General features: G+C 32.7%; 1 protein-coding gene across 7 annotated transcripts in view; it reads left to right on the top strand.

The window, feature by feature from the left end:
- PDS5B (PDS5 cohesin associated factor B) overlaps positions 1-14,187 on the top strand; it is a 204,956-nt gene that overhangs the window by 90,573 nt on the left and 100,196 nt on the right. For all 7 annotated transcript variants that reach the window (XM_059144774.1, XM_059144775.1, XM_059144770.1 and 4 more), the window contains 4 exons: positions 1,676-1,756; positions 5,976-6,116; positions 10,955-11,070; positions 13,859-13,953. In XM_059144774.1, coding sequence (XP_059000757.1) covers positions 1,676-1,756; positions 5,976-6,116; positions 10,955-11,070; positions 13,859-13,953 — 433 coding nt within the window. The remainder of the gene's footprint in view (positions 1-1,675; positions 1,757-5,975; positions 6,117-10,954; positions 11,071-13,858; positions 13,954-14,187) is intronic.

Raw genomic sequence — 14,187 nt, 5'->3', positions numbered from 1 at the left:
CTGCATAGGAATGGATAATCCAATCAAAGAAAGTTTGAAAGTGTGTGGGTGATTTGACAAACTGATTTTAAATTCACATTGAAGAGCAAATGGCCAATAATAGCTAACCATTCTTGAAGAGGAATAGAAGGTGGAGACTTAATCTACCTCCTGGTATTAAGACACTGTTTCCATATATCCCTTTGACTATAATCAGGCAGTAATAGACAAAGGGACATAATGGAAGTAATGGAGAATTTACAAGTGGCTTCTTAGTTATATAGAAACTTGAGAGTGTGGATATTATAGGTCACTGGAGGGAATAATAGATTATTACTGGTTTTAGGACAAATAACTATATGGAAAATAATACTATTTTATATCACACATAAAAATAAATTACAGGGAGAATAAAGATCTAAATCTGAAAAACAAATCTTTAAATTTTTATTTGAAAATATAAAGCAACATCTAAATTTCATTGTGGAGGAGAATTTCTTAAAGATACAGTGAGCACAAGCCAAATAAGAAAATACTGAAATATTCGGTGACATTAAGTCAAGAAACTTCTCGTCTCTAAGATACTATAAACAATGTGGAAAAAACAAATGTAGACTAAGATATGTTTTACACAAAATTGACAAAGGTTTAGTGTGTAGAATTTATAGAAAAACTCTACAAATAGATAAGAACAAAAAAGCCCATGTGAAAAATGGCAGAGGTGGAATTTACAGAAAATTATTTCTTATATGCACAAGGGAACATGTATAAGACATATGATTTAATGTCTATGAACAGGAGAATGAGTAAATAAGCTATAGTATATTATAAAATACTGAACAGCAATTAGAAATGAAGTAATTCAATGGAAGCATCAATGCAGGGAAAACTAAAAATATGCTAAATGTGAGTTTCAGGATATTTACAGTGCACCTGTTTTCTGTAATGTTCTTAAATCATAATGGCAATTCTCCTTTAGATCTTTGGTCTTGATTGTTTTTGTCATTATCAGAATCTCTTAGAAACATTTTTTCTTAAGATATTTTTTCTTGTACCTTTTTTCTTTTCATATTTTACTGTTTCTTATGTTTCTTGTTGTATCATTGACCTTATCTATGCTCTGAGATGTGCTTGAGTAAATCTCCTGTCCCATAGTTGCCCCAAACTCTTGTCTTTCCCCACCTGTCAGCCCCCGATTCTTGTTCACATTAGAATCCAGTTCATTCTCTTAGGATATTTTGGTTCTTCTGGACCTGGGTAAAACAACCTGTATTTGTACTCAGCTGAACTGATTTGACTTCGGAACTAGGTTTAGAATCACTGTCTCCTCCTCTATTTAACAAACATTTATTGGTCTTTTCTGTGTGGTTTACCTTATGTTGTGATTGAGATAGGAAGACAATGTAATTATCCTTTCTTGGAAGGGATCTTATCATCTAGGAAGACCAGTTAGTCTTTTTTTTAATTAATTATTTTTATTAACATATAATGTATTATTTGCCCTAGGGGTGCAGGTCTGTGAATCATCAGGCTAACACACTTCACAGTCTTAAAAGAAGAAAAGTGGCTTTCCTTTCTCTTTTATTCTGAGTTTTGGTTTTCCCATTCATTTACTCAGGAGTACCTTTTGGAATACAGGTAATATTTTGTTTTTCATGGTTAGAGATGTCTAATAGATATTGTTTATGTTTTTCAGAATTTAAACAAGCAAGCATATGATTTGGCAAAGGCTTTACTGAAGAGGACAGCTCAAGCTATTGAACCATATATTACCAATGTAAGTCTTTCTTGTAGTTGATTGTCAGAGGATTAACCAACATTTTAAAGATAGCTAGAAGCAAAATTTTGGCAGGTAGTACATACTTTGAAATTTTGTGTTGTTTTAATCATTAAATGATATATTTTCTTTCTCCTTATTTAAAATTATTCTTGTTTATTATTATATGGAAGGTTACCTAGCATCTTGTTTGTTCATTCATTTGCTTCTTTGAAATTGCCTAAGAATTAAAATAACTTTTATTTTGATTAGCAAGATATACAGCTTGTTTCTAATGTTCCAAATAGAGCTTCTCATTATTCAGGGAAGTTACAGCTTTTTGGAGATTAAATTGGTTTATACAAGAAATAGATATGAACTAATATCAGGACTTTAAAGTTGAAGGCAAGTATGAATGGCAGCAATTTGGTGACAGTTGTCTGTCTTGCTATCATGTACATCAACCTTTTCTGAAAAAGGGAAGGAACTGAGATGAAATGAGCTCTTCCAATATCATCCCAAATCTGCTTATTTACAACTGACTATCTTTTAGCTATTTTCGGAAGAAATATATTTTAGTTGATAGGTTCAATGATAAAAGCTTAAGTTTTATTTTCTCTCTATAGTTCTGTTGAGTTGCACAACTCTAGAGGGCACCATTCATATGGAAAATATTCACATGAATGGCGCCTTATGTGACACTTCTCTCTACTTTCCACTTTCACCCACCTTCAGATATGTAAAGGATGTAAATCTGTCTCTTGGAAAAAAGTGAGAAACAAAGTCATTTATAATCACTTACATATTTGCCTGAAGTTTATTGAAGGATCATATTTCCTGTAGTATATAAAAAATGAAATCCGTATATAAAATACATCGTGAAAAGATGTGCTTTGGAAAAGTAACAAACTTTATAGAACAGCATCTTGGTTAATCTTAGTTTTTGTTTCTGGCTTATGGCCTTAAATAATTCAAAACACATGATGATTTGATAAAATGTATTTGATTTGTAAGAAAATTGTTTTGGAGGGTGAACTTTGAGAACCTGGACAAATTGTGTAATCTATCTTAATACTCCAAATTGGCAGGGAATTCTAAATAATGATTTCTGCTAGTTTTGTGAATCTTGGATATCAGCCAGAATAAATTGGTTGGACTGAGTGGGTTGAGTTTTTCCATTATTGACTTGATGGCTTTTGAATTGTGTAGACCCAGTCTTAAGCATTTTGTGTGTGATTAATTAGCCTTCCCCTTTCATTTGCTTCAAGAGCACCTGAATGACTATCTCCATGGCCTTTTAGGTGAGCTCCTCCTGGTGGTCACTTATTTAAATTGGTATTGCCAAGCCAGATGTTTTTTTAGGGGAACAATTAAATATTTTTTACTTTTTTCTGGTAAAACAAAACGGAACAAAAACAAATAACACTATACCATGTTAATATTTCTAGAATTGGGGAAATAAATATTTTATTGGTAATAAAAAAAAGTAAGGTCCATGATGGAATGATGGTATTTGTTGGAGCTAGGTGATTATGTTCATTATACTATTCTCTCTGCATATGTTTATGTTTGAAAATACTTATTATTAGAGCTAAAAGAAACAGGACCGGAGAAATACTTTTAGGAATCTCAGGTGTTTACAGTTCCCTGTCACAAATATCTTATGTTAATTGCTTGTTCTTAGTTCTCGCCTGCAGAGGTAGAACTGCCCTCTCCATACTTTCTTGTGGTATCTTTATCAGAAGCCGAGGGGTGAGAGGCACAGTATCAGAAGGTCCAAGCACACTTCCAGCTGTATTTTATTACCCATACTTTGTCCATTGTTTAATCTCTTCTTGTTCCTTGCTTTATTTGATGGTTAGCTAAGACATCATTAAGAATTGCTTTCTTTCACCCTCTAGTACCCTTATACATCTTTTTTTCTTATGCATCTTTTTTTCTACCTCAAACTTTGACCTAGTGAACTTGTCTTGTAAGATGAAATGAATTACGGTATTAAAATAATTCTCAGGCTTTTTGAACCTGTACATGTAGTAGCCATTATTCATTTATCTTTGTAGTAGAGAATTAGCAAGCAAATAATAACCACATTTCTGTCTCTTTTTTACTTACTTTTTTTTTTTCACTATTAGGGATATGATAGAGACACATTCAGGTTCTTTATAGTGATTCTTACATATTTAGGACTTAAATCACTGTGGATATTACTTTAGATTATTATTTTATGTTGTTATTATAGATTATTTTTTTAAAAATAAAATTTGTCATTATTTGACAACTTAAACTAAAATGTATGTATTTTTTTTTTAAAGATTTTATTTATTTAATTTTACGGAGATCACAAGTAGGCAGAGAGGCAGGAAGAGAGAAGGTAGGGAGAGCAGGCTCCCTGCCGAGCAGAGAGCCCAATGTGGGACTCGATTCCAGGACCCTGAGATCATGACCTGAGCCGAAGGCAGAGGCTTAACCCACTGAGCCACCCAGTTGCCCCAAAAGTATGTATTTTTTGAAAAGGTCAAACTATCAGGCACAAAAAGTGCATAGGGACATGTCAAAAATTTTCTGACTGGATCACTTCTTGGTAATTTTATTTTTCATCAGAACTTTTTTTTTCTTTCTTTTCTATTTTGAGAGAGTGAGTGAGCGAGCAGGTGGGGAGGGGCAGGGAGAGAATCATAAGTAGGCTTCAAGCGTGGGACTCAATGTCACGACCCTCAGATCATGACCTGAGCCAAAATCAGGAGTCAGACACTGATCCGACTGAACCATGTAGGTGTCCCAGCAATAAAGTATTTTTTAATCACTGTATATATATGGCTTTTTTTTTTTCTTTTAAAGACATAATGCTTTGGCATACTTAATAGACTACAGCATTTTTTTTTTTTTTTTAATTTTCAAATTTGGTTTCCCCAGACTGATAAAGAGGACATTTACATCATGTGACAAGGTGGCCAGATTGGAAAGGATTATTTGGTCTTGTTAAGGAAAGATTAGATTTACTATTTTTAAGCAGGAGAAATTTTGTGAGTGGAAACAAAGTCATTTGATTTTCAGCCTGAATGAGAATTTAACCTTTGATGTCATGAAATTCTTTTCCTACAATGTTGATAAACAAGGACAACAAACAAATTACTTTTCAAACTGGTTAAAAAAAAAAAAAAGGAATAGTAACATGGAATTTGTTCTTTTCTCCCCTTTATAGCTGGGTAGTCTGTATAGGTTCATAGACATAAACTTCATGTAAGAATAGCCTAAGAGTTAAAGCAAGCAGAAAAGACATAGAAATGTGAAATATTTGACTTTGTACTTTCCATATTAAGTCAGGTTGTATTAACTGATACTGAGAGTAGCGCTCAGGGTTTATGTGGTGTAAAAAATCCTTAAACTACTTCTTTGAAGAGACAGAAGATACTGCTGAGAATATGTTGTATATCCTCTGGGTTAATTTTTTTTATGATTTTGAAGACTTTAAATAGGAACTGGATTATTATGCCATATATCTTTATCAGTTTTAGTAGTAATATGATAAATGATCTAAATGTGGAAACTAGTTTCTAATGGAAACAAAATTGTTTATATTTGGATTTTCCGTGCTTTTAATTGGATTTTAATTAGTGCTGTAAACTTCGTACAAAAAAATATACTGTTTATCAGAATTTAAAAGAAGACAGAGGATTAGAAAAAGGTTGTTTTGCTTTATAAAATTATTTTAAAACTGGAATTGGCCCCTTCTATGAAAGGTGCAAAGTTTTGTCTTTAATGCTGTTGTCTCTCATACATGCTAAGGTGAACAAGGTGTGATCCCTTGACTTTAAGAAATTTATCTAGTAGGGAAATTAAGATATGTACACAAATAGAACCATATTACAGGATAAAATACAGTAAATACCATAATGGGGGAAAATGTGTATTTGATAGGTAGAGTGTTGATTGATAAGCTAATTGATAAATTAGTACAAATTACCTTTTATTGTAGATGAGGTTTTGATAGGTAGAGTGTTGATTAATAAGCTAATTGATAAATTAGTACAGATTACCTTTTATTGTATATGAGGTAAGTTTCATGTGCAAGGTGCACTAGCCTGTAGTTGTTTTCCACTTACTATTAGAAAATGTTTTGCTAACCTTTGTTTGACTTAGTATAGAATAATAATGAATTTAATTGAATGATAATTAAGATTTTAGAAAATTCATTTTATCTATGGCATTGCTATTAATGATAAATTTTCTTTCTTAAAAGTTTTTTAATCAGGTTCTGATGCTTGGAAAAACATCTATCAGCGATTTGTCAGAGCATGTCTTTGACTTAATTTTGGAGCTCTATAATATTGATAGTCATTTGCTGCTCTCTGTTTTACCCCAACTTGAATTTAAACTAAAGGTAACTATTTAAAAAATGTTATCGTTCTGTCAACCAGATTAGCAAAGAGCATTATTTGTGGCTTTTTAATTCTTATGGTACTTTTACCTGAATGCTGCAGATGTGTATTACTGTTATTTATTTACATGTTTGTACCTTACTTCTTTGCTTATCTGCAATGCCTGGCATGGTGCCTAGCAGATAGTAGCCACTTAATTAATGATGGTATTTTACTTCAGATAATTTCCAGATAAATTCTAGATTGTGACCAATTTTTGAGGTCTAGCTATACATCAACCTTCTTTTCAAGGCACAGTTTATAGTGGTTCCCAAGACCCCCTGATTACACCGTAAAAATAGTTTAGGGTCTATTGTCCACATATTGTTAAATAGTTTCCCCATGTGGATATTATCTTATGCCTATGTTGAAACTCCATTACTTTTCACATAGTTCTCTGGAATTTTTTGGTGGCATGTTGCTGTTGCCTTGACATTATGCCATAAAATTGAGTTTCATTTGTAGATTTGGGGAATAGATTTTCCTTTTTTCGAATTATTACAGGAAGATTTTAAAAAGTTGGTTATAATTAATCATCTTTGATGAAATCTGATGTGCCACCCAGAGAAATTCTTAAATGATTTCCATGTTATATTTCTTGTTTGTAAAAATTTTGATTTATCTCTTTTAAAACAAGAAAATAAACAAACCTTATTTGTAGTGTGAATAACACACAAAACTAGCAAGTGATTATTCTCATTTTATTCTGGGGTGTATTTTTCAAGTGACCCACTTGATTCACTGTCCCAACTGCACCATATTTTCCCATGTAGTTAGCAATTTTGATGAGGCAGAAGGCAGTCATACTTCTAACATTTTTCTTGCTCTGTTTTTTTTTTTTTAAGATTTTATTTGGCAGAGAGATAGCACAGGTAGGCAGAGCAGCAGTCAGAGGGACGAGGAGAAGCAGCTCCCTGCTAAGTGAGGAGCCTGATGGAAGGCTAGATCCCAGGACCCTGAGATCATGGCCTGAGCCGAAGGCAGATGCTTAACTGACTGAAGCATCCAGGTGCCCCTGGTCTAATTTTCTTTAAAAATACTGAATACTGTAAGAAATATAAAAAGTAAGGAATTATCATCCTTGTTTTCAGCAAGTCTAACAGCTAGTGTAGAAGAAAAGAAAAATTCAGATTTAATTAGCCAGATATCCTAAGTGTGCTAAAAGATAAACAGCATACAGTTGAAACAAAGGAAACAGATATAGAAGCATATAGAGGTAGGAAGATGCTGGGTGAATTTGTGGAACACAAAGAGTTACAGTTAAGTAAGTAAACTTTTTAATTTAAGTAAGCTTAAATTATCCCTGACTGCACATTAGAATCTTCACCTGTGGAGCGTTAGTAAGCAAACAGATGTCCGGGCATTAAACCAGATAAGTTATTTTGATCAGAATTCTTGGCAGTAGAGTACAAGCATTCAGTTGTTTTTATTTTTATTTTTTTTAATTTTTATTTTTTTAGAGCTTTAGAGGTCATTTTTGTAGATTGTTTTATTATTATTTTTCTTTTTGTAATAGCTTTATTCAAATATAATTCAAATACCATAAAAATCACCCATTTAAAGTGTACAATTCAGTGTTTTTTGACATATTCACAGTCATGCAACTGTCACGACAATTATTTTTAGAACATTTTTATCGTCCACTGAAAGAAATCTTATACCCTTTAGTGGTGACCTTCCGTTCCTCCAGGAACCCAGCTCAAGACAATCACTAATTTACTTTCTGTCCCTATAGATTGCCTATTCTAGACATTTTTATAAATGGGGCTATAGCATATATAATCTTTTGTGACTGGAATCTTTAACCTAGCATAAAGTTTTCAAGGTTCTTCCATGGTATAGTTTGTGCCAGGACGTCATTTATTTGTTTATTTAATTTTTATTTATTTTTAAAATTTCTTTCAGTCTTCCAGAATTCATCGTTTATGCACCACACCCAGTGCTCCATGCAATACATGCTCTCCATAATACCCACCACCAGGCTCACCCAACCTCCCACCTCCTGCCCCTCCAGAACCCTCAGATTGTTTTTCAGGGTCCACAGTCTTTCATGGTTCATCTTCCCCTCCAATTTCCCCCAACTCCCTTCCCCTCTCCATCTCCCCATGTCCTCCATGTTATTTCTTATGCTCCAAAAATAAGCAAAAGCATATGATAATTGACTTTCTCTGCTTGACTTATTTCACTCAGCATAATCTCTTCTAGTCCCGTCCATGTTGATACAAAAGTTGGGTATTCATCCTTTCTGATGGAGGCATAATACCCCATAGTGTATTTGGACCACATCTTCCTTTTTTAATTGCTAAATCATATTTCATTGTATGGGTAATACAATATTTTATCAGTTGATGGACATTTATGTTGTTTCCACCCTTTGCTATTATAAATAATGGTGCTATGTATTATGAATAGTGCTAGTATGAACAGTCATGGACATATTTTTTTAAATTTAAATTTAATTAATTAACATATAATATATTATCAGTTTCAGAGGTAGAGGTCAGTGATTCATCAGTCTTATATAATATCCAGTGCTCATTACATCACATGCTCTCCTTAATGTCCATCACCCACTTACCCCATCCTTCCACCTCCCTCCCCTCTAGCAACCCTCAGTTTGTTCCCTAAGACTAAAAGTCTCTTATGGTTTGTCGCCCTTTCTGGTTTCATCTTGTTTTATTTTTGCTTCTTTTGGGAGAAGATATTTACAAATGACATATCAGATAAAGGGCTAGTATCCAAACTCCATAAAAGAACTTACCAAACTCAATACCCAAAGAACAAATAATCTAATCAAGAAATGGGCAGAAGATGTGAACAGACATTTCCTCAAAGAACACATCCAGATGGCCAACAGACACATGAAAAAATGCTCAACATCACTCGACATCAGGGAAATAACAGATCAAAACCACAATGAGATATAACCTCACACAGTCAAAATAGCTAAAATTAACAAGTTAGGGAACAAGATATTGGCAAGGATGTAGAGAAAGGGGAACCCTCCTAGACTGTTGGCGGGAATGCAAGCTGGTGCAACATCTATGGAAAACAGTATGGAGGTTCCTCAAAAAGTTGAAAATAGAGCTACCCTATAACCTAGCAATTGCACTACTGCGTATTTACCCCAAAGATACAGATGTAGTGATCCAAAGGGGCACCTGCACCCCAATGTTTTTTATAGCAGCAATGCCCACAATAGCTAAATTATAGAAAAATCCCAGATGTCCATCAAAAGATAAATGGATAAAGATGACATGGTATATATACACAATGGAATACTCTTCAGCCATCAAAATGAAATCTTACATTTGCAGTGACGTGGTTGGGACTAGAGGGTATTATGGTAAGTGAAATAAGTCAGAGAAAGACAAGTATCATATGATCTCAGGAATTTAAGAAATAAGGCAGAATCATGGAGGAAGAGAGGAAAAAATAAAACCAGATGAAACCAGAGAGGGAGACAAACCACAAGAGACTCTTAATCATAGGAAACAAATGTGTTATACTATTATTTTAATTTTTTTCCAAATTTTTATTTAAATTTCAGGTAACATAGTGTATTATTGGTTTCAGGAGTAGAATATAGTGTTTCATCACTTACCTAGAACACTCAGTGCTCATCGTAACAAGTGCCCTCCTTATTACCCATCACCCATATAGCCCATCCCCCACCTCCCTCCCTCCATTAACCCTCAGTTTGTTCTCTGTCATTAAGAGCCTCTTATGGTTTGCTTCCATTTCTCTTTTTCTTTCTCCTTCCCATATGTTCATCTGTTTTATTTCATAATTTCCAAATATGAGTGAAACCATATGGTATTTGTTTTTCTCTGACTGACTTACTTCACTTAATACATTCTAGCTCCATTCATGTCGTTGCAAATGGCAATGTTTCATTCTTTTTGAGGGCTGAGTAATATTCCTGTGTGTGTGCACACACATAGCCACATTTAGCAATCATTTTGATGTGCCCTTGGGGTTGAAATATACTTATTTAGAGGACTAGTGAGAGAAATAACAGAGATGACTTAGGTCATATTATGGGAGCTCTTAATACTAGGGTAAGGCATTGGTTTAAAAAAAAAACAAACAAAACCCAACAGTGTACAGTGTCTTCATAGCACTTTGAATATCATTGTTTTTTGATATGGTCACATGTTATGTTCAAGTGTAGTATTGTGGGTAGTTCAGTCATTTTACCATTGTGTCATTTGTTGGAGGTACCAAAATCAATAATAAAATTGAGTTCCTGTCTCCATGCTACCTACCCATATTAGAATAAATAAAGCAGAAATTAGTTTTTGCACATGCAAGACTTCAGCATATTGGTGAACTTCATTATAGATCTGGTATGTGTAGGTGAACTGATTCTTCTTTTGGGAGATTTCACATATTTATTTCTACAAAGAGCTTAACCAGTTCAATCATACAGAATTTTCTGTTTACTGTAGACCTGGCCTCTTCATGGCTATTTTTAAAAAACAGTTTTCCAAGAGCCTGCATAACTGTGATGTAGTTAATTTTTGAATTTGACTGTGAATGGAAATAAGCCTCAAATTCAAGAGGGGTCTCTAACATTTAATCGAACTTTGGGATGTATTTTCATATAGGAAGTACACTTTAACAAGCTGATTAAAACATTTAAGGGTTTATTTATTTCTTGCAAAGTATATTGAGCATTTTTTTTGGTATACTTTTTCATCTGGAGCTCATGAAAGTTTTTCTGTGGAATTGGAGATGGGGAAAATTATTGTGACTATATCTACCTGATGGTTTTAAAGCTGTTTGTGTTTTGTTTTAGAGCAATGATAATGAGGAACGCCTACAAGTTGTTAAACTATTGGCAAAAATGTTTGGTGCGAAGGATTCAGAATTGGCTTCTCAAAACAAACCACTTTGGCAGTGTTACTTGGGCAGGTATATGATTTTGGTGTCCTGTTTAAAAGTAATAAATGTTTTTAATCTATTTATATTAGCTAAAAATGTCATTCATATTTTAATATTTTCTTGAAATTATAAAAATGAAGGTTTTATATTTTGAAATTTTTGAATGTTAGTACTGATTAGCAATATTTACAGTTTCACTTTCTGTTTTCATCTTATTTTGCCCTTAATAATTTCTGAAAGATGATACGCTTAAAAAGCTATTTCAGAAAATATTATAATCATGAAATTAAAATGTGTTAGTACATTTGCAGTGATTCATTCCAGCTGAAAATAAATCATTGTGAGATACACGGGTATCCACAGAATGAATAAATAAATGATACGTATGTCTTCCTCCTAATCTCCTTTGTATGTTTCTCTTTTAAAGGAAGTGATAGCCTGGGATATATATATGCTTTTAATGTTCACAATCATGAAATTGTTTGCAAAATTTTGAGTGTATTTGTTTCTTTTTTGTTTGAGAAGGGTTCAATTATATTTTTAAAGGTATCCTTGACCTTGAATATATTAAAACCATTTAAAGTGCCCTAGCTGAAACCTACTTTGACCCAGAAGATAAAGGAGAATTTTTTTCCTCTGCTTAAATTTTTTTCATAACAAATAATGCAGTTAAGTCACAAATAAATAGCATTTAAAAACTCATACTCTGTTTCTTTCTATATTGAAATATTTGTATGTTATAACCACTTTTCTTTCCATCTTAATATTAGAACTGTCACGATTATAATAAATTTAATTTCTCTTGGCTTTATTTTTCTAATTTGTTAAATGAACTATGTTTGCTAAGTGCCAAATTCTTAATCTAATTTCTTATTGCTTATATAGCTCAGTAGTATTTGACAAGGTGAGTTAAATGAATAAATTTTAGTCTATTGTCATTTTGAGTTTGCTTTCTAGACTCTTTTCCTTTAAATACAGTGGAAAGTTCTTGGGAAGTAGAGCAGAATAGCTTATATGTTTAATTAAATTATACCTTTTAATTTAGAGTCCACTTAATGTGGTAAAATAAAAATACAGGTTTTACTTACAGACATTTACTGTATCTTTAAATCAGGACTTGGATTATCCAGACTTGATTTGGGAGGTTAAAATTTGTCACATTTCCATTACATTGTAATTTTTCCTTTACTTTTAAAACTTCAAACTGAAACTCACAGATTATTACGACTTTTAAGAAGCTAGAGTATTTTTTAAAGAAGTCTTATAATATTTATTTATAATGATTAAATGGTATATGTTTAGTTGGAAATGTAAAGTACATAGGGATGAAGTACTTGGATTCAAAACAGTCTGGAAACTATATGATACCATAGGCTAGGTGTTATAACTTTTTTTTGAGTGTACTTCATAGAACATTTTTTTTCTTATAATAAGCTTTTCTTTTCTTTTTTTAAAGATTTTATTTATTTATTTGACAGACAGAGATCACAAGTAGGCAGAGAGGCAGGCAGAGAGAGAGAGAGAGGAGGAAGGAAGCAGGCTCCCTGCTGAGCAGAGAGCCCGATGTGGGGCTTGATCCCAGGACCCTGGAAAACATGACCTGAGCCGAAGGCAGAGGCTTTAACCCTCTGAGCCACCCAGGCGCTCCTCTTATAATAAGCTTTTATGAATAATTTGGTGCTCGTTTAGAAGATCTCTTTTTTTCTCTTTTATAATATTTGTTATGACATTTGTTATGATATGTTATGAATTTGTTATGGTATTGGGTGATAGATGATTTGGAAACCTTTTGATATTACAGAATTAGATATATGAAAATATGGAATGGAAAATTCTCACTTGACTTTGATGTTCTTGTTGTTACTTAAGATTTTTCAAAGACATCCCTCTTTTGTAGTCCAGGCTGAACTAGTGTATACAGGCTTTCAACATTAATGATTTAGGACAGCTGGACATCATGGGCTTTATGATGGAGGAACAGGATTCCATCTATGAAATAGTCTTGCTGAAACAGTGAATCTGGATATAATTAAGTGTCTAGATCTAACTATCAACTTGTAAGATTTGGATAGAAGGGGAGCCTATTAATTGAAACCAGGATAGTACAGATTAGTGAAATCTCAACTGTGGGAAAACACAACACACACAAACAGAACAATTTCTTCACCAAATAAATTATAAAGAAAAAAAAAGAAGAGAAATACAAAGTTAAAAGATACCTAAATTGCATATCTTTCAAAGAGTTTTAATATTTTGGAGATAAATACTAAGATATTTACTTCTTCATTTAAAATTGGCTTTGGTATTAGTGGAAATGTAATGTGATGTTTAACTGGATAGGAGTTAATTTGGGCTCAGTTTTAGAGTCATGTAAAATAATACGGGGTTTAGTGCAAGATCTGCCACACTTTGTGAATGCCCTACACTTAAGAAAGAATGGGATTTATATAATGTATCTATGACCTGTGCACACAAATAGGCTTATATAAACATATATATTTAAAAGAATAATATTTATAGGAAAAATCTTGTCATTCTCATTTTTTGTGCTTGAGCCAAACTTATATTGTTTTCACAGGCTCCTTAAAAGTACACAGTTCTCATAGGAGATTGTCCTGGTTTAATATAGACATTCTGAAGCATTCATAAATATATAGCTTATCAAAACTTTGTTGAAATAGTCTAGCTTTGCTTTGAATTATTCTACATAACTTGTTTTTTCTTTTAATTAGAGAAGTAAATATAAATTGTGTATATTTTAAACACATAATTGTTCCTCCTATTTTAAAGAACTTTCTGTGCCTTTATATTTTATCAGGTTTAATGACATCCATGTACCAATCCGCTTGGAATGTGTGAAGTTTGCTAGTCATTGTCTCATGAACCATCCTGATTTAGCAAAGGACTTAACAGGTATTATATACCCATAATAGCAAATATGCCTAGATGTTCTTTGGTGAAAAAAATCATTTTTATGTATATGGGGAAAAAGTCCCATTTTTTTATTACTGTGATGGGTAAAGTAATCCTTTAATTCATTATCATGGAAGTTACTCTCTGAAGCTAGAATTTTGACTCATTATATCTTTTAGTCTAGAAACACCTATAAAAAGTCAATTTACCAGAAAGAATATGAGTTTTTTCATT

The sequence above is a fragment of the Mustela lutreola genome, chromosome 13, assembly GCF_030435805.1.
Source record: "Mustela lutreola isolate mMusLut2 chromosome 13, mMusLut2.pri, whole genome shotgun sequence".
NCBI lineage: Eukaryota > Metazoa > Chordata > Mammalia > Carnivora > Mustelidae > Mustela > Mustela lutreola.
This window is presented reverse-complemented; position numbering and strand designations above follow the sequence as displayed.